Below are 21,634 nucleotides of genomic sequence, written 5' to 3'. Positions count from 1 at the left end.
ATCCCAGGATGTCGTGCTGGCAGGCAGAACATGGGTTAGGATTGTAGCCCTCAGCTACTTGTGTGTGTGTAACAGTTGCTTGCCTGTCATGCAGGATATCAAGTTCAGGCCTGTGGAAGATGGCGTGTCACATCTACTTCGAAATTATGTTGAGCGCTATATACTGTGTTGCACCACTGGCAAGACAGTTGCTTGTAAAGGAGAGGCAGACAGCATGTTAATCAATTCATAAGAAAAAGTCTACTGTGACATTCAGGCCGGATCCTTGGCTGTTGTTGATCAGGGTGGTGACTGATCAGTCATGCCGGTTGACACCAGCAGGGAATGTAGGCCTGCAACTCTTGGAGGAATTTGGCTGGTGCTTGTGTACATAACAGTCCATATTGCAAGATGAGATTTTTGTATTTGAAACTAATTTTTAAGCAAAATGAAAAGAATATGGGATGACAAGGCCAAACAACTAGTTTCATAGAGCTTTTAATTTTTAACTGCTTATCTGCAGAGCTGAAGAGATTGGTATTTAAAATGCTTTGTGCTTTACTCAGTTGCGCTCTTTTAAAGCATCTTCCTGTAAGTCATAGAGATATTAGTGAAAGAGTTCAAAAGTGGAATTAAATGACACCAGAACAAAATAAAATTTTGGCTTGAGAGAATATACCGCAGTGAGTAGATGTTTTTCTAAAAGAAAGCATTGAGTCTGGGAGTAGAGCAGCATCTGTTTGTGATGTGTAATTTATGTGGGATAATGTCTGTCTACTGGGTGGAGCTGGCACTCATTAGGAGTTGAGACCAGATGCGTCTGTCTGAGAAGCAATGCAACTGAGAGCCCATCTGAATTAGATGAGGAAAGGATTTCCTGAGTTGTTCCTTTTTACAGAGGGGCTTTGCAGACTGCAGGCTTGGGGTTGGGGTTTTTTTCTTTTTTTTTTTTCCTTCTGTACAAACCTCATGATGTGCCCTACTGTTGAAATCCCAAGTCTCAACAGACTTTTGAGGTCTATCCCAAGACTCAATAGATTGGAGACTTTCCTGCCCTTATTTATCCTTCTCTGAAAAGACTTCTTCAGGGGACTGTACTGACTCAGCCAGCCTGACAATCAAGGTGCTAAAGATGTGTGGGTGAACTATGGGGTGGAAAGGACATGCTTGCATTCAGCCAAGCTTTAAAAGGCTGCTCAGTCCCTAGAGTGGGAAATCAGGGGGACTTTTTACAATTATCTAGAGGATCCATAAGCCCAGTTCTCATTGATTTTTTGATGCAAATTATGAGACAGCTCAAGTGCTCTGGAGTGATGACGGCTGAGAATTTGCTGGCTGCTGCCCAAATTCCATAAGCAATACTGAAAACCTGAGCCATGGCTGCAAGAGCAGAAGGCAGCGCTACAGAGGAGAAGGAAGTGCATGTGTGTGAAGAGCTGAAGTGGAAGTATCCTTATTCTACTTCAGAAATGTAGTTACATAATTTCATCCTTTTTTTTTTCTTTAAATGTACCATAACATAAGCACTGTGTTGTTTCTAGTTTAGCTATTGACTGCACCAACACAAGAGTCTGTTATTTGTGGGCATAAGTTCTAGGATTTGCCTGCAACTATTCTATATCAAACTGCGAAAAAATCTAGTGGACTGAGTGTGTAGAGGTTAGCAGGTCTTACTCCAGATTTGCTAAGGCTGAGAGAGAAGAGTCTGGATAGGATCCGTATGCCCATTGGAAAAGAAATACAGCTTTTATAGGTCCAACGGATCCGAAGCAGAGAAAGATATTTTGAATTTGTTTCTAAATTTGATGAATTTGATGAATGAACAGATTTCTAAATTTTGGGTTGAAATAAGCTATGCTTTCATTGATACAAAACCAAGAGTATGATATGTAGGTAAGGAGAAACAGGGACTTAACTCTTTGATTGTTGTCTGTATCTATAACCCTGTCTCTGAAAATAGGCTGATGCCAAGCAAAGCAAGCAAGCAAAAAAAAATCAAATTCAAACTGTAAGTGAACATTAAAACTAGGGAGGGGAAGAGGGTGAAGTAAGGAGAACATACAAATGCCCATAATGTTGAGAAAGTTTCATTTAGCCAAGTACCCTATTTTTGGTCATGGTTGCTCAGGGATGCTTAGAGAGAATATATGAAAAGAGGAGAGAGAACACAGGACATTTTTATCAGCTGCTCCAATTAATGCTTTAAGGTCTTCCCCTGCAACGGCTGCATGCAAAATACCATTTTTAATAAATGCTAGGATACCTTGCCCTCCTTTGATTTGTGTAATTGCTTTTTGAACCTGCTTATATTTTGACATCTACAAAACTCTGTGGCAGTGAATTCCAGAATTTAATTAAATGTTTGGTGAAAAAGTACTTGCTTTTATTGGTTTTCAACCTGCAGACCAAAAAACCTCTAGCTTTTTATATCTCAAGAAAAATGAATAATCTTCCTCTATTCACCTTTCCCATCCCACACTGGCATTTATGGACTGCTACTGTTCCAGTCTCTTCACTCCCAGGAATTATCTACACCAATGCACACAGCATGGACGGCAAACAGGAGGAGCTGGAAGCCATTGTGCAGCGGGATAGATATTACTTAGTTGCCATCACAGAAACATGGTAGGGTGACTCTCACGATTGGAGTGCTGCAATGGATGGCTATAGACTCTTCAGAAGGGACAGGCGAGGAAGGAGAGGCGGTGGGGTGGCTCTGTATGTTAGGGAGTGTTTTGGTTGTCTAGAGCTCAACAATTGTGATGATGATACGCTCGAGTGTTTATGGGTAAGGATGAGGGGGAAGGCCAATGAGGCAGATATCCTGCTGGGAGTCTGTTATAGACCACCCAACCAGGATGAAGGGGCGGATGAAACATTCTACAAGCAGCTGGCAGAAGCCTCACCATCGCTAGCCCTTGTTCTCGTGGGGGACTTCAACTTCCCGGACATCTGCTGGAAATACAACATGGCAGAGAGGAGACAGTCTAGGAGGTTCCTGGAGTGTGTGGAAGACAACTTCCTGACACAGCTGGTAAGTGAGCCTACCAGGGAGGTGCCTCGCTTGACCTGCTGTTTACAAACAGAGAAGGACTGGTGGGAGATGTGGTGGTCGGAGGCCGTCTTGGGCTTAGTGACCATGAAATGATAGAATTCTCCATTCTTGGTGAAGCAAGGAGGGGGGCCAGCAAAACCGCAACCATGGACTTCCGGAGGGCAGACTTTGGCCTGTTCAGGATGTTGTTTGAGAGAGTCCCTTGGGAGACGGTCCTGAAGGGCAAAGGGGTCCAGGAAGGCTGGATGATCTTCAAGAAGGAAGTCTTAAAGGTGCAGGAGCAGGCTGTCCCCATACGCCGTAAGAAGAACAGGTGGGGAAGACGACTGGCCCAGCTCTTGCTGGGACTCAGGAAAAAAAGGAGAGTTTACCACTTGTGGAAGAAGGGGCAGGCGACTCAAGAAGAGTACAGGGATCTCGTTAGGTCATGCAGAGAAGAAATGAGAAAGGCAAAAGCCCAGCTAGAACGCAATCTGGCCGCTGTCGTTAAAGACAACAAAAAAAGTTTTTACAAATATATTAATGCCAAGAAGAGAGCCAAGGAGAATCTCCTTCCTTCATTGGATGCAGGGGGGAACATTGTCACCAAGGATGAGGAGAAGGCTGAGGTACTTAATGCCTTCTTTGCCTCAGTCTTTAATAGTCAGACCAGTTATCCTCAGGGTACTCAGCCCCCTGAGCTGGAAGACAGGGACAGCGAGCAGGATGAACCCCCCGTAATCCAAGAGGAAGCAGTCAACGACCTGCTACGCCACCTGGACGCTCACAAGTCTATGGGGCCGGATGGGATCCACCCGAGAGTGCTGAGGGAGCTGGCGGAGGAGCTCGCCAAGCCGCTCTCCATCATTTATCAGCAGTCCTGGTTAACGGGGGAGGTCCCGGACAACTGGAGGCTTGCCAATGTGACGCCCATCTACAAGAAGGGCCGGAAGGAGGATCCGGGGAACTACAGGCCTGTCAGCCTGACCTCGGTGCCGGGGAAGATGATGGAGCGGTTCATCTTGAGGGCGCTCACAAGGCATGAGCGGGACAACCAGGGGATCCGGCCTAGCCAGCATGGGTTCATGAGAGGCAGGTCCTGCTTGACCAACCTGATCTCCTTCTATGACCAGGTGACCCGCCTAGTGGATGAGGGAAAGGCTGTGGATGTGGTCTACCTGGACTTCAGCAAGGCCTTTGACACTGTCTCCCACAGCATTCTCCTAGAGAAGCTGGCAGCTCATGGCTTAGACAGTTGTACTCTTTGCTTTGTTGGTAAAAAACTGGCTGGACGGCCGAGCCCAGAGAGTTGTGGTGAACGGAGTTACATCCAGTTGGCGGCCGGTCACGAGCGGTGTTCCCCAGGGCTCAGTTTTGGGGCCGGTCTTGTTTAATATCTTTATCGATGATCTGGATGAGGGGATGGAGTGCTCCCTCAGTAAGTTTGCAGACGACACCAAGTTGGGCGGGAGTGTTGATCTGCTCGAGGGTAGGAAGGCTCTTCAGAGGGACCTGGACAGGCTGGATCGATGGGCCCAGGCCAACTGTATGAGGTTCAACAAGGCCAAGTGCCAGGTCCTGCACTTTGGCCACAACAACCCCATGCAACCCTACTGCTGCAAGGCTTGGGGAAGAGTGGCTGGAAAGCTGCCTGGTGGAAAAGGACCTGGGGGTGTTGGTCGACAGCCAGCTGAACATGAGCCGGCAGTGTGCCCAGGCGGCCAAGAAGGCCAATGGCATCCTGGCCTGTATCAGAACTAGTGTGGCCAGCAGGAGTAGGGAAGCGATCGTGCCCCTGTACTCGGCACTGGTGAGGCCGCACCTCGAATACTGTGTTCAGTTTTGGGCCCCTCACTACAAGAAGGACGTTGAGGTGCTGGAGCGTGGCCAGAGAAGGGCAACGAAGCTGGTGAATGGTCTGGAGCACAAGTCTTATGAGGAGCGGCTGAGGGAACTGGGGTTATTTAGCCTGGAGAACAGGAGGCTGAGGGGAGACCTTATCGCTCTCTACAACTACCTGAAAGGAGGTTGTAGCGAGGTCGGTGTCAGTCTCTTCTCCCAAGTAACAAGTGATAGGACGAGAGGAAATGGCCTCAAGTTGCGCCAGGGGAGGTTTAGATTGGACATGAGGAAAAATTTCTTTACTGGAAGAGTGGTTAAACATTGGAAGAGGCTGCCCAGGGAAGTGGTTGAGTCCCCATCCCTGGAAGTATTTAAAAGATGTGTAGATGAGGCGCTTAGGGACATGGTTTAGTGGGCATGGTGGTGTTGGGTTGACGGTTGGACTCGATGATCTTAGAGGTCTTTTCCAACCTTAATGATTCTATGATTCTATGATTCTGTGAATGTGGTCCCTACTAACTGATCTTTTTTGAAGTATTTTTTCCTAGTTCTTTTTAAATTGTTGCTAAAATGACACAGCTCAGATCATGGCCATTTTGGATGAGGTTTGTGCATATCTTTCAGTTCTGCACCGCAGAGCTCTAGAGCCTCAATACGCTAAGGGTAGAAATGTGCTGCAGTTCCCCATTTACTACTCCATTTAACTTTCTAAAATCAGAGACACAAAGGGATTAAATTTTATACCGTCCTTTATTTGTTAAATTTCCGTATACCATCCCATATTTGTTAAGTTTCAGACGTCTGACTAGCGAAAGAAATGCAGCTTCTGCTACACTGAGGTAATACCACGAGTATATGTCACATGAGCTCTGCTAAAGTGTCCATCCATGTGGTGGGACACCATTGCAAATTCAGTCATCCTGCGTACTGACAGTCAGTAGTGGTGGTGTGGTGCAGTTGGATGTCTGCGAGGTCTTCAGTAGTCTAATGGCCATGAACTGCTGGCTTGAAGGTGTTTTCCAGAAGTGGCCACTCCTTCCTCCAAGATAGGCAGCAGCTGCACCGACAGGTTGTTTGCATGTGCTTGTATAGAGTGCCACAGTCTCTGCATTAGCGCACACACACTTCTGCTTTTTCCATGTAGATTCTTGATTCATTTGATCCTGTCAATGTATATATGTATTCCATTTCCAACTCCTCTATGTGTCTAGCTGAAAGGAACAGTAATTTAAGTATGCCTTACATTACAAGAACATTTGCTGGATAATGTTCACATCACTACTATTAATACTTCGATGTTGATTTTTCCATTGTATACTCTTACTCCATAGTTAGAGGGGAAAGCACATTCACACAAGAGTAACTGGATAGCAAGTGGGATTGAGAAAGCCCTTCTAGTTTAAATATGTGGAGACTGGGGCAGAAAAACCCTCCAAGTGAGTTAGCGTAACTACAAAACAACCGGTCATACCTTCCACTTGTGTTCTGTTATCAGTGTATTTTTTAATACACGAGGAATTTTTTTTTATCTAAAAGAGGAAGTGTGGTGGGTAGATCCTAATCAGATACAGTATGAGAAGCCTCGATTAGATGTATTTTCCGTGTAGTAAAATCAATTAAAAACCCAATTAAAGACACCAACACCATTATCATGAACAATGAGGCAATTTCTCCTGTAGTATTTTAAGTGTGTAGCTGTAACTTCAGAATAATTTTCTCCAACATGCATATATCTAGGGCTGTTTGGGATTATTTTGTTTACCATACTGTAAGATCAATTCTAAATGTATGCACTGAAGTCTGAATAATTTATTTTCTAGCCCATTAGAACAATTTGGAGGATCTAATTCTGTAGACAGCTTTTTTGCCAAGAGAGCGAGTGCACACGTGTCTGTGTATCTCTTGGGGAAGGAGAGACAGACTGAATCTATGCTTTTCAAGTAAGCCACCCGCTTTACTGCTTGACTCTGCTGTATAAATGCCTATGAGCAATTTGTCTTGAGCAGAATAAACTGCTCCTTCCACAGCCAATTGCAAAGTCCAGGGCTTGCAAAGAACCCACTTCTTGTGTGTTTCTATTCATGATTTTGCAGCTCAGACACAGACATACTAAACAGCCTGTTCAAGATTTACACTGAGGTCTGTCCTGGAACAGGCACTTAACTCAAATCTCCTAAGTCTTAGGGCTATGACACTATCCCATCTGGTGTCCCACTGTTTTGGCCTTAGAATAAAAGATTTTACAAAAAAATGCAACATTTACTGGAAAAAAAATGTTAGAAGAAGCTGCATTTTGTTTCGGATTTTGCCATGAGCTGCCTTGCTTGCAAGAGAGTGGATTATCAAGAACAATTAGGCAAATAATGTGTTAAATATTTCAGAAGGGAATTAAAAAAAAGCTGTTGTCAGTAGCCTGACATCTTTGAGGGGGATTTGTTGGTTTTTTTTTTTTTTTAAAAAGTCAGCCGTGCACTCACCACATGGAGTCAATACGGACTCATATTTGGCTGCCAATAGATCAGGTTCAAGCTGTAGACTTCTTGCTAATCTTTTTGTTTTAATGTTTTCTCTTTTAACCATGAAGGCTTCACTGTTTGCATGGAAGCCCCCAAATTGTCAAGAGTAGTCCTGTTAATGGTTTTGGTTTTGTTTAATTTCACATCTCGGCAAGTCCTGAAAGCTGTCAAGACTTATCATCTCATCACTCTGCTTCTGACTGTTTGGCACAAACAAGGACTGGGGGATGGGGATGGGGATGGGGTAGGGAGAGAAAAAGTAGAGGAAAGAGAACATCGTAAATAACTAAGTAAAATTATCCATAGCTTAACAGCTCCTTAGATACCAAGACGGAGAAATCAAAACAGACATGCAGCATAGAACCAACTACAACAGTTTTCTCTTTGCTGTGATCCAGAATAAATAAATGTGGTCCCTCTGATCCCTGGATCTTAGACTGGGAATTACGCTGCTGTTCAGTACAAAACTGGGGGGAGAGCGAGCTTTTTGAATGTTCGGGAACAGAAAATATTCTGCTATCATTGGAAAGGCTCCTGTGGCTGTCTTGGTGGGTCCTGGGTCCCTTAAGCATTTCCTTAACCAGGTGCTTGAGTGTTATTATGGTCATTGGACGGAGACTTACAGGTGTGCTTCACTCCTTGGCAGGAAAGGGGGCTTTAAAGAGCAGTTTAGACTAGAGTTAAGGGCAGCCTCTGTTTCCCAGGGCCCGGTGTGACAGCTTAGCGACTTTATTCAAGGACCCTGAGGGTACATTCTAGTGTGGGAAAAAGAACAGGGCTGAACTAAGGTGGAGCAACCCTCAGTAGTGTGTGCTGACATTTCCTAAGCAGCACTTTGTGAAATCCAATTTGAGCTGGATTGTTTAATGCTCAAAGGATCCCTTTGTGCGTTTCAGGATTTGGTTAATCAAGCTAAGGAAGAGCTGTGCATTATCTCTTCAAGAATAGGAAGATAATGAGCTGCTAGAGAGCCTGATGTATATTAGAGTATCCCTGAATCAAGGGCAATGTAGTGAGATACTCCTGCTGACCAACTGACCTGAAATATTCAGCCCTGATCTAAATGGGTACAGCCACAGTTGTGGCATTTTGCATGAACCGTCTCCTGGTTTTGTGGTATTTTGTGCTGCTGGTGAATTCCCAGTTTCCGCAGACAAGAATGACTTTGGAGGGAAAAGATGCTGGAAGCAAATGTCCTAAGGGCAACGATGTCTTAAGCATTATGCTTTGTACATCATAAAGAATTTAATGGGCAATGGAGGAGCAGGCAAGCAGGTCTTGCCTCTACCGAACACAACAGCGTCCTCAGTGAGACCCACCTCCCATAATACAAATGATAGTTGTAGGTGTCAGTATCATTCAAAGCAGTGTAGCAACACAGGGAGCTTGAAAGATGATAAAATAAGTTGCCTGTCATTGGTGCTGTTGAATTGCTTCAGAACAAAGAACTGAAGATAACAGCTACACATATTGCAATGTGATGCCTCTGCTGCTGCTGTGGGCATTTGGCTTTGTTAGGCTTAATTGGGCCATTTGTGTGGTCTCACTGTGCCTGCGGCTCTGAGGCTGATTTTGAGGCAGAATGTCCACCAGGATGCGGAGGCAGAAGCGCAGTTGTGCTTTCCATCCACTTCCTGGGCCAGTTTAGTGCTATTCCTGACTGTATTTCAGCGCTCTCACCAGTTTGGTTTTAACTTGGGTGTCTGCCACCTCTCCTTCGATGCTGTTCTGTAGTCCAGTAGACCTTCAGAGTTTTATTCCCATTTTAGGGAATTTATTCCTAATTTTTTTCCCCATTTTTTTCCTTGGGCCATGTTGATAGCTTTTGTTTATATCCCCTCAGTTACCCTAAATGATTTTCTATGGGTTACCTTCTTTAAGTATTTTTCCCCCTCCTCTCCCCTGGTTATTCTTCAATCATTTTAGACCATGTTAAAGATCACGGTCCATAAGTGGGCACAGAGGGGAGGTATTTCCAGGTCAGGGCATGGGCTGTCTCTCCATGGTGCTTGTAGAGGGTATTTTGCCGAAAGGGTGAATATGGTGATATGGGATGCCTGTATATGAAAAGGCTGCTGAATGAAACGATTTGAGTTCCTGTGTCCTGGAGTCTGTCTCTCTCAGTGGAGACATGCAGGTTGATGCAGCTGAGGTACATTACAATCAGGTATAGTTTGGCTCCTTAGTTCTGAATAAAACAGACTGGTTTGCAACTGGGGTGAGGAGTCCTCACCCCACCTCCTTGAGACATGGCCACCTTTATTGTCCCTTGTTGAGTGGGAATTCAGTGGCATGCAGAGGCAACCTTAGCAATTAATACTAAGAAATTGCTTTGGCTTTTGTGTTTCTCTTCTGTGTTTCATTTCTGAGGCTTAGCTCTGCCCCAGGATTAGCTCTGTCTTTTTCCTTCCCTGGTTCATGAGCTGCCTTATGTTCATCCATTTTATGCAGACATTTAATTGATGTGCTCCTATGTCTGGCTTACTACTCTAGGAACACAATTTCTTTCCTAGCCTTTAATTGATTTGGATAATAAAGGGCAATTATAAAACTCCATAAAAATTGGTTATTTTAAAGGGAAAGAAAGAAACCTAAGTGATGCTCTGCTGTGTGACTATATAATAGTGCAAAATCCCCTTTGGTTTAATTCTATTTAATTGCTCAGCTTTACTTAAATTGTTACAATTCTGCAGGCTTTCTCGCAATTATAAGCAGCATGCTTGTAAATGTTTGCATTTTTTAAAAGTTCCTTGTGTATATAATAATTGTAAATTTTATGGTTTTGTGGTGGCTCCTTGAGATCTGAATCTTTGGGAATTTCTCCTTTACTCAGTGTCTGCTTTTTCACTAGAGAGGAAGAGACCTGATATTTGAAGTTGTGTCTTGGATTTAGGAAATCTGCGTCTCTTTCTTGAGTGTTACATCTTACTGATGAGTTCCCCCGCTATGATTTTTTTTTCTTTCTCCTCTGTCTGTTTTCCCTACTGAAAGTGCCATAGGGAGAGATCATTTCTTATTAGATGTCACTGCTGGGTTTACCCCAGGAGAGCCATTCTACTGCTGCCATATTGATACGGATTAATACCTGGGGTTGCTTGGATACAATAACTGAGTTTCTTTTTTTCTCTCTATTTTACCAGTTGGGAGGTTGTGGAATCCTGGGAGTAGGCATCTGGCTGGCTGTTACCCAAGGGAACTTTGCCACCCTCTCCTCTTCTTTCCCGTCCCTGTCAGCTGCCAACCTACTGATCGTCACAGGGACATTTGTCATGATCATTGGCTTCGTGGGCTGCATAGGTGCCATCAAAGAAAACAAGTGCCTCCTGCTGAGTGTGAGTATTAAGCCACTATGCCGTTGCAGTGTTTGTGGTCTTAAGGTGCTGGTGCTATTCCAATACATGTAACAGTGTCCTTACTTCCTTACCGAAGTTGGCCACTTGACATGGATGAGACATGAGTCATGTTTGAATCAGTCCTTGATAGCTCTAAGGAGCTGCTAGATCATTCCTGACCGTGCTTTTAACCTGTCCTTGAAGGATGAGACCTGCAAGAAGGGAAGGGTTACTGGTGATGTGGGTTTCCTTGAACTCTTCAGAGAAGAGGGAGGAGTTTGTGAAGACATCTTTTGCAGTGTACCCTTGAATTATTTTTTACTCAGCTTTGGTAGGTATCTACTCCAAATGTCTATCCTGGTGGGACTGATGTTCTGAAGTCCTGGGCAGAAAGATCAATGTAGGCAGGAAACATTGTAAGGAGGTTGATTTTGGTTTAAATTGGTAATGAAGTCCTTCAGATTTGGCAATGCTGCTTTTGCCAGTCATTAACTCTCAAAAGGCTGAGATGTCAGGAAGCAAAGGTGCCAGCACAAGGAGACTGCTGTGAAATCAAAGATTAATAATGTGCCAGCTGTCCATGATTTAACAGAGGCTTGAACCACATCCCTAGTGTATTTTATCAAAATGTAATTTGATGCCACTCAAAGCTGGACTTTAGAAGTAGTGAGTGCTTGCTGTAGTTGGTGTTAGTGTATATTTTGGTTCCTGTTTAGCTGAAGACCAGGAAGTGAGGTGATCTTGCTGCTCAAGTCCAGGGCTTCACTGTGAGGTTCAGCAAACCACAAAGTGAAGTGAAGCTGGAGTTTAATGTGGTGAGCCAGTGATTCCTTTGTAAAAGGCTATTCCTCACTGTGCTTCACATATTCATTTTGCTCCCCTAGGAACTACAGAATGAGTTGAGGCACACAGCCCCCAAGAAAAATTCACCCTGTAAAAATCTTTAAGTGACTGTGAGATTCCAAGTCTCAATAGAGGACTCTTTCCAGACCCCTGCCTTAATCAGTTGTTTCTGCTGATTTTTAACCAGTAAAAGTCAGGACTAGTCAGTCTAGGCTAGTAAGGGCTATTTATGTGGCAGGTAGGTGGTTTGAAACTAAAATGAACAACATAAATTGAAATTAAGGCAATTTTGTGAGTGGAAATTTACATTAGGAAGGCTGAATTCAGAATCTGAGGCTGACAATTTTAACAGTCTTATAAATACCCATTTTGTGGAGGAAGTGTCTGGCCAGCCAGATGTAACTACTGGATTACAGCTTCAATGCCAGTGCGGCAGAAGTCCACAGGGTGCTGAGTCTAACGGTATAGCTTACATGTGCAAAAATAATCACCTGTTTTCTGCTTTTTTGAATAAAGTCCTAGCTCAGGTGTGACCAGCAATGAGTGGTGTTTTCTTATGTGTCAGGATCAGGTCAGTCTTTAGTACTGGAAGAGCTTCAGCCTTTTATCTCGTATGGTTTGTTGACCCTCATCACTCCTTTTGGCAACAGCAAAGTCTCCCTTGATCAGCTGTCGTTGCTGCAGCTAGGGTGAATGTACTCAGCCAACCCTAGATGGGCATCCTTTTAGGGAGATGCAAATGTTTGGGGGTACTGCTCCTCCTAACACATACTGCACAATACTCAGAATCTAATGCCCTTCAATGCACAATCTAAGGACTAATCTAGTGCCCTTCAGTGCATGATGTAAGGACTGTACTTGATGGATCAAGTTAAGTAATGCAAAGGAATCCAAATTCATTTAGGAACTCTTTGCATGGAAGAATTGAGAAGCTTGATCTGATTTGGTACCAGCATTTCACTCTGTCTGCTTGTCCTTACCTTTGTGTACCATAGCTATTCAGCACGGCCTCTATTTTACTCAATTTTCTTCAAAATTGTGTTATGTTACAGTTGATTACAGCTACTTTAATTCTGAATAAGCCCAATTATATAGGGTTGAAATACAGTTTCATTAGTCTACATTGAATTCACTTTTTGTTTAGTCTAGAGTAACTTTCCACAATGTGCATCAGTGCTTACTTACCCTCATTAAATACCAGTGAGATTTTTGAGCTCTTGTGAGTTCTGTTGAGTCTATCTGTTTGGAGGGGAAATGGATGGTGGTAGGAGTTTCTGTTTCTGGGAGCCAAGCCTTATTATGTAGGTTTGTTCTTAGCCTTCCTTTCCCCAAATATCTGGTTCTATTTGACTAGTGTTTGAAGTAGTACTTTTAAGTTCAGGGCTGGGGCATTTGGTTTTGGCCAGCTCCCATTTTTCCAGGTAACGTAGGTAGCAAAATAAATGCTTGAATGAAAGAACTTGCTGAATATCAAACCAAGGCTGCTTCTTAGGGTGTGTGGTTGCTACATCTCTTCATCCTTTTCTTATTTCACAGGTGTTCCCAACACTGTATTCCGCCAAAATGAAAAGAATCTCTTCCCAAAATATCTCTGTTTTTTGTTAAACATCCCTGAGAATGCCCCTTCTCTACTGCTTTTTAAGAGGACTGTTTTGTTGCAGCTAGGATATGATAGAATTTACCATGTAAGTTGTAAAGGGAAAGCTACTAAGAATTGGCAACCTTGTGTATATATATATATATGACACACACTGTGTTTAACAGTCACTGCAGGATCAAGTCCTTACATTCCTTTCTGTATCTCCCTGACCGCCACTTAACATCTGGCTTTGTTCCTGGTAGTAGCTAAGATTGCTTTTTGAACTGAATTCCTGTAATTTATGTCTCCAGAAGGTATTACCACAAATGTGACAGCAAGTCATGGAATAAGTTGTCTTGCTCATGTGTGATGTCAGTACCATATCTTCTTGTGCAGCGTTTAGTTTAGCTAACTTTTCTTAACTTTTTCTTCCATTTGGAAATAGGAGCTTTGATAGTACACAGACAGAGAGACTGAAGTCTGGCTGCACAGGTGTTTAAGATGGGCTGATGGAGGCTATTTGATTGTATGGGTAGTATATTCTGTTGCACTATTCACTGGATAATGTATTTTATTCTCTTAATTTGCCCTCACCTCCTGATATTTGGCCAGCCCCAGCACTAGACCAATAAAGAGCCAAATGCTAAGCAAGCTTAGGGAACTGGGATGGACAGGAGTTAGACAAGGTCCGCAGACAGTTGAAACAGGTTTGTGGTGGGCTTAAAAGCAATGAAAAACTATTAACATAGTACTAAAATGAAAGCAAGAAGTAAAAGCTAGGATGTTGTGTCACTTGCATGTTTATGTAGTCTGTATGCAATAGTCTGATGAAGTGAGGCTTGGAATAGACAAAAAGAAAAGGAAGTGGAGTAAACCAAGCTGGAGGAATACCCAGGGATGCTATTGTGGTGGGATGGCAGATAGTCAAGTTATAACCTACATATATGAGATCAAACATTGCTCCACTGAGCAGAACATCACTGTGTATCTCTGAGTGAGTAGCAGGTTTCAATGACCTCCCCCTTTCCTCTGCTCGATACAGTGTGAGAGAAAGTCTGGGATGTTAAGTATGACCATAAACAGTAACAAAGATTATGTGAATGTCATCTAGTTCTCCAGATGCTCTGCCCGTACTGTATTCCTGTCACCTCCTGCTCTGAAATCATGCCCTTAAGATCTCCTTAGAGACACTTATGGCATCATAAGCATATGGATCACATGGACATGCCTGGTTTAACCAAGAACAATTTGGACCTCCACTTGCTGTTATCTCCTGTAGTGAACCCCATCCTAATGATAGGTTGGCGGTACTCTTTAGACCTGCAAGGACTGGAAAGTCAAATTTCCCATGCAACAGGAGCACCTCTTGTTCTGCTTCCTAAAAGCAGAAGAAAGAGGAAAGGATGTGGCAGTTACAAGTTGGGGAAGGATGTAGTTGGGAGGATGTACTGCTGTTATTGGGATGGGTGGTTTGGAGGAAGACATTGAAAGTATTGCAGGGAAACATTGCACAAAGGGACTGGGAGGGAGCAGGGCAGGAAGAACTGCTAGCTCAACCCACCTGCATTGGGAGCAGCAGAATTTTATGTGGTGTTGGACACAGCAGGATGTCTGTGTATGGTCTTGCCTTATGAATAGTGCTACTGTTCAATGATGTGATAAGGGATGAGATTTCCTAAGGAATCTGCTTGAGTGAATGAGAAATGATCAGTATCAAAGAGACATTTCGATCTATTTATATTTAATACACTAGATTGCAGAGCAGATGAGTCTCTGATCCTGTATCTTTGTGTTCTCCACATATGACATTTGTATTGGGTTGTCAGAGCAAACCTGTAAGCTCTTTGGTATTAGGCTGCTGTGATGTTAGGCGTAAATGATAATAATTGCTTACCTCTGCCATTTGCCAATGACTTTTGAAAGAAAGGAGGACAGACAAAGTGTTTTAAGTAGCAGAGGACAGATGGAGAAAGGAGGTCAAAAGCAGAAGTAAAGTTTAATTTGTAAATGAGATTTTTGCATAGCTGCATGCAATAGTCAGCAATGATCCATGTTAACTCTCTGAATAGAGTGTTTAGATAGCCTAAAGCTTCACAGCTTTACTGACTTGAAAGGACTTACCTGGTGTCCACCAACTAAGGAGCTGGCAGGTACTCTTTACTCAGTGGCAACATATAGCCAGGACAATGCTTCATTAATCTCTTAAGAAACAGGCCCATTCCTATTTCTCTGCATTCAGAGGAATAGAATAATATGAAAACCTAAAATGGAGCGTGAAAAAAAAAATCTAAAAGGAAACCTCAACCATCCTATGCGTTCTGCAAAAATACGCAGATGGGGTGAGTTGTGCAGCTGTCATTCTAAGATCTCGGTGAACAATAAATGGATATTTACAATGATTCTTATTTGCCTCAGCTACAACGTGAAAGATAAACTTTTCCATCATTAGATTTCCCTAGAGAAATCAGAGCAACTAGCATTTCTTGAAATAAGTATACAACCTGGTGTATATAATCTCGCATCTGAATGTAGATGCAAATTGATGAGTGAAGCAGGCAAACAATGCTTTCTTGTTTCAGTAGGATTCCTTTGACATTTCTGCTATTCTTGTTGCTCAAGATTGTTTAACAGAGGTCCCTCTGCTACAAGCTCAGCTGTAATTAGAAAAAGGCAGCTTTATTCTGATGGGTTGGGTCACTGTCCTGAACAGGTGACAGAGGTAATAAGCTAAGAGTCTGACTTGAGAAAGTTAGTTTATGGACTTCCATTGATTTTTTCATAGGTGTTTGATCCTGCGCTGCAGGATCATCTAGCTGTACTGCAAATCTCTATAGGCTGCCTTGAAACAAAATTAGGAGTCTGTTTTTGTTCCCTTCCCCTTTGCAAATGTGTTATAGTTCTAATGTCCATCAGAGCTATTAGTCGTATCCATCATCTTCATGAATTTTAGCAAAACGTTTAGCTTGAGTGCTCTTAACCCCATTGCAATGCATGTGCTTTTCAGCTGAGGCCAGGTCCTTGCTGAAGATGAGGCACCAGCTTGCTGTACCACTCTAGCACAATCAGTTATGATTACTTGATCATAGTACTGACTTTAGGCAGGTTCTGTATGTACATATGCACATGCTGTTGTTCTATGCTAAAGAAATTTATGCCTGACTAAGTACTTATTTCTCTTTCATGCTCAAATGTTCACCTAGCTGATCCTTAAGTGTCTGTGTAAACATTGTCTTTTAGGTTAATTGCTTAAGATCTATGTTTGAGGAGCTAAATTGCCTGAATTCTCTGCCTTTCATACATGTGTAGCGGAGATCTATATTTGTATGCTAGCACTGAAAAAGGTCATTATTCCTTGGATAGTCCAGGTTAAAAATCTCAGCTCTAAACATTAAATCATGATGGATTGTTATTTATTATCTGTATTACAGTATCCCCTGCAGGCAGCCCATGAGATCAGGATGCTTGTTCTGTATAAAACTCCTGGTAAGAGGAGATCCCTGGCCAGTAGAGCTTACTATCTAAATAGATAAGACAAATGGAAAGTAGTATTATCGTCATTAGACAGATGGGGAGCTGCAGCACAGTGAAACTAAGTGCCTTGCGTAGGTTGCACTGGGAGATTGTGGGAGAGCTATGAAGCAAACCCAAATTGTCTAAATCTCAACTCAGTGCCTTTGTCATCTTTCCTTGATTACAGCAGAATACGTCTAGCTGTCCTGTGTGCTACAATGACCTTTAAGAAGTATTTAGTCCATGTTTCCATAATAGTAATGACAACTTTGATTTCTTTCATTATATGTATTATATCCAAATGATAAATAAATATCCCAAAGCAAAATTAGTTCTCAATTTTTATCTTGTTGAAAGTGCCTAATTGGCACAATTAGCTGGTTTCCATGAGCTCCACTGCAGGCTGTCCCAGCTGAGCTGATCAGCCTAATTGCAACATTACCTTCAGTTAAATGGGAAACAGGACAGTCAGAGAAGCTGCCAGAAAGGGCATGTAAACATGGTCTAATGCAAATTTTTTGCAAATAGGAACTTACTTTTGGTCCAGGAAATCATAGTCACTGGTAAAAACCAGTATCAGGCCCTTTGTGAAGGAAGGATTTTTATGTCTATTTGTTTGTTACAGCACACATGTATAGATACCATGTTTTCAGACACTTGCAACTTAAATAGTAACCCATGTCCTGGGAGGAAATAAGATCCATAGGAAGTTCTATATTTCTCCCTCAGGTTTTGTGACACTTTTTTTTTTTTTCCCCCCTCCAACAATTTGGTATGAAGAACACGCTCTTCTGCTCCTGGTTGGGATGTGCGACATGGCCAATAATCCAATCAAAAGAGGTAGAGGATGAGTCTTGCTTGTGTAGACCTTAAGGCCTAAAAAGGCCTTAAGTTGATGTAGGTGATCCTTCACCACGTATTGCCCTTACAGGAATATATTAGAAAGGTGAAAGGGCTTGAAGTAGACAAAATGCTGATTCCTCTCTGATTACCCAAAGCCAGCTGCCTTCTTATAAAGCACCAAGGTTGGGTATGTTACATCAGATCAAGGATTAGATAAGTAAGAAGACCGATTAGATATGCCCTCTTTCCCCTTATTCCTGATTTGTGGATAAACCTGATTTTTTTTTTTGTAGAAAAGCTGAAACAATGATTAATGAGAAGGGGAAAGAAAATAATCATTAACAGACAGATCTATGTGTTCAGCTTAATTTAAACGAGAACCTCACGTTAATAAGCGAGGAGTTTGTCACAGTTGCTGGAATGAATAAGATCAGAATTAAACCTTGATATTAGGTCAGGATCAGCTGTGGAAAGAGCTGATACTATATACATATCTGAATGACTATCCAGGCATCAAAAGGCTCTTATTTATGGAATAGTCCAAGGGGAAGATGAGTGCCCATGATGTTTTGTACTGTGCTGTTGAGAGTTTTCTGAACTTCAGCCAGCTCATCTGTAAGTGAAATAACAATAAAGAAAATGAGGAAAAAGTTAACGAGTGGGAAGAAAAAGAGAATAAAAAACCCTACTGTTTCCAATAGTGTCACTGGATCCAATCAGAGAGCTGACAGCTGAAACTCCATTGGTGACAGGGAATTTATTTCAAAGCAACTTAAATGGGAAAGAAATAGCCCGTGAATTACTTCATCTCAGTAATTTAATGCTACAGACCAAACAGTAGATTCTCATTCCAGCTTAGCACATGAGCTTGTGTTCTTTTAGCAATCCAAGTAGCAAAATCAGGGAAATTGTGGCTGTAGCCACAGCAGCAAGCACGTGATGCAAAGACCAGGAAGATACTGTACACACAGCCTGGGAGCATTATACATCATGTGTGACGCTTCTCTGTGTAGTGCTGTGTTGCACGTGAAAGCCCTAACTTGCTGCCTGTTTGGACTGTAAGTACTCAGCACCAAACTCCCCTAGTTTTGCTGCCTCTCCTTTATTATTAAGAATCTGCTCCTCATTGCCTTTCAGGTTTTTTTAGCTCCTTACGCTTGGCTGATACTGAAACTCAGGAGTGGATGGGACCTGTCTGAGTCCTCCTCTTTCTCCTTTCTTTTCTTCAGCTCTGGTAGCAGCTAATCAAAGAACCTGGGAACAGGGGAGAGAAAGAATAAAGCTGTTTTCCTTCTCTCCTGTTTTTAGACTTGAGCCTAGGCTCAATGTGTAGGAAGGGCTTACCTCATAGGGTAGTATTTATTTTTCCAATACAGACTGATGCAATACCACTAGTGCCTGATATGCGTTGAATCATAGAATATCTCAAGTTGGAAGGGATCCATAAGGATCATTGAGTCCAACTCCCTGCTCCTCGCAAGACTACCTGAAACTAAATCATATGACTAAGAGCGTCGTCCAGACACTCCTTGAACTCTCACAGGCTTGGTGCTGTGATCACTTCCCTGGGGAGCCTGTTCCAGTGACCGACCACCCTCTCAGTGAAGAATCTTTTCCTAATGTCCCCATTCCTTTTAGTTTGCCAAGATGCTGCTTTATGGCAGTCAAACAGTGTGACAGTGCCATGTGCAGGAGTCAGTGGAGCTATACTAATTTGTATCAAGGCTTAATCTGTTCGTCTAAATAGCTATCAGTGTTTCCGAGTTCCTAACTCCTGGTTGATAAATCTATTAACTAGTAGTTGTTAGCTGTATATTAGCAACATCAGCTTCTCTGACAGTCTACACAGGCTCAAGATCCCCTATCACTTAGAAAGTCTCCCTCACCCCATCTTTTGTCTCAGCATTCAACCAACTCTCATGTGCTAGAGTTTCTTGAAAAGAAACCTGGCTCTGAGCCATTTCAAAAGGGGACACAAAACCAAGCCTCATCTTGTAAGGATTTGAGGTGGGTCACAGATACCTCACTGCACATCAAATTACCAGGACAATTAAGTAATCCAATGAACCTCACAGTGGAAGAGCAGAGCGTAAGACTACATGGTGGTCAGGAAAACACTTTCAAGGAAGCCTGTTTTCTGCCAGAGCTTGCAGTCTCCGGACAGACGTGTTCATTATATGATCTATAAGACTGACTTCTGCTGATTTTAATGGACTTTTGCTCCAGACCTAGGGTCACCTGAAAGATCTGGTAGACAACAGAATTACCCCCATTTCGAAAGTAAAAGGACAGGTAACCTGTGTGCTCCTTGCCAGCCCAGACATTCATGTCACTTTTGAGCATAACATGATTTTTTTTTCCTAACAATAAAATTATCTCCTCAGATAGAAAGCCATAGGCTTACCAAAGCAGCATGTGTGCTTATATTCCCAGTCATTCATTTGCTATTTTAGCCACCTTAACACTGCTTCTTAAATGAAAGAGCAACATTGGCTTTCTTCTTTAAGGATTAGAATTACCTGAACCTCAGAAAAATCTAACTCAGGACAGGAGGTAAAGAAATGGAGGCTAGTTTGTGTAAATCAGTGATGCCTACACAAGGTGTAGCCAAACCTTAGTTGATGCTATAGACATTTCCATTCCCCAGTAGGAGAATATTACTAGCTAAAAGGCAGAATTAGGTAAACCAAACTAACTTGCTCTTCATTTTTTAAGCTACTGTGAGACTGACCCATGTGCATCTGATGCAGCAGCCTCTGTGTAGCATGTTTGGGAACAGCAAACTGGGGAGAAAACCAGCAGTAGAATTTAAATACAGACAAAATACTCTACCTTGTCATTTTTTCTCTTCTTGACCATCTGCTGCTCACCATTTCCTTCACTTACACGTGCAATGCAGTTTCTAGATGCTGTTATGAGACTCCTAGAAATAAGAGAAATATTCTATTGTTATAATTAGCAGGTGAGGTCCCATTGCAAGCTCAGCTCAGGGTTTGCAAAATACGTGTAAAGGGAGAACTGCAGAATTTCAGAGTAATTTTTTTCCCCTTCAGCTCATCCTAAGTCAGCTGAGCAGCGTGGTCACGTCATTTGCCCTTATCATCTTGGGGGAGTTTCTGCCAGTTTGCCCAGCACTTGGGGTCAGCCAGATGTTCAGTGTGAACATGAGTGTGAAGCCAGCCCTGCCGACTCACTGGCTCCCCAAGCAGGGTGTGCAGGGACCACTCACTGCTGCTCTCCTCCTCTCGGGGCACTGAGCTGTCTGATCGCGTTTCATGCTGGAGCTCCAGATGACGAGAAATACCCTGGGGATGGTAGATTCAGGGAAGAAGCTCCATTTACTAAGTAATGGAGGTAACAGGTGATGTTAAAGTCTGAGTAAAAGGTGTAAGTTTAGACACTAATTAATTTTGCATGTCTTTGCCATAGATGGATAATACTGGATTAACCCCAAGCCAGAGCCTTTTAGTTGTATTTGCTATTTCCATTAGCTATGTTAGATGGACTCAAGCAACTGCTTTGCTATTAATGGAGTGACGCAGGGACTTGTAAGAGCTAGTCTAATGTTTTAGTTCTTCTTCAGCCATATCATACTTCACAAGTAGGATGAGTTTCTGTCTTGACTAGGATAAAGATTGACACCAGATCATGTCACACCTTTGCATTATGTTTGCAGAAGAGCTGAAGCAATGCTTAAAGACAGTCAAAGGCCAGTGAGACCTTTATTTGTGCTAAGGAAAAATAATCTGCGATCTGTTAAATGGGCCTTTACCCACCTACTGTTGTGATGTGAGAGTGATACCTGGGCTAATATTTGATGATACTTCATTGATTTTGAGTCAGTTTTTGGAGAAGATGGAAAATGACTAGAAACGCCACAAAATGCCAGTTAAAATCCTATGACATATAGTATGGGAATGTCAAGTCTCTCAACTCTCTTACTAATGCAGTAAGACTGAATGATTCCAACTGAAAACAGTAATGAGACTAAAATGAAACACTGTTAATGCGTTAAAACTGCATATATTGTATATCTTCCCAGAAATAATTACTGCAGATTTCTTTGACCCTTATTGAGCAGCAGGAGTTTTTGCACATTTATAAAAAATATAGTCCAAACATAAACAGAGCTGTACTATATATCCAGCAGGCATAA

At 42.6% G+C, this 21,634-nt stretch overlaps 1 protein-coding gene across 9 annotated transcripts in view; it reads left to right on the top strand.

The window, feature by feature from the left end:
- The window catches only part of TSPAN4 (tetraspanin 4), a 496,491-nt gene that overhangs the window by 408,455 nt on the left and 66,402 nt on the right, over window positions 1-21,634 (top strand). For 8 of the 9 annotated variants that reach the window (XR_012995871.1, XM_076344250.1, XM_076344249.1 and 5 more), the window contains one exon: window positions 10,512-10,703. The exons of the other annotated variant lie outside the window; for it this stretch is intronic. Coding sequence is in view for 7 of the 8 variants with exons in the window: in XM_076344244.1 (XP_076200359.1) it covers window positions 10,512-10,703 (192 nt within the window). In the remaining variant the exon portion in view is untranslated. The remainder of the gene's footprint in view (window positions 1-10,511; window positions 10,704-21,634) is intronic. 9 annotated transcript variants of the gene reach the window in all.

Source organism: Aptenodytes patagonicus, chromosome 7 (assembly GCF_965638725.1).
Source record: "Aptenodytes patagonicus chromosome 7, bAptPat1.pri.cur, whole genome shotgun sequence".
NCBI lineage: Eukaryota > Metazoa > Chordata > Aves > Sphenisciformes > Spheniscidae > Aptenodytes > Aptenodytes patagonicus.
Note: the sequence above shows the minus strand (reverse complement) of the source record. Positions and strands in the feature narration are given on the sequence as shown.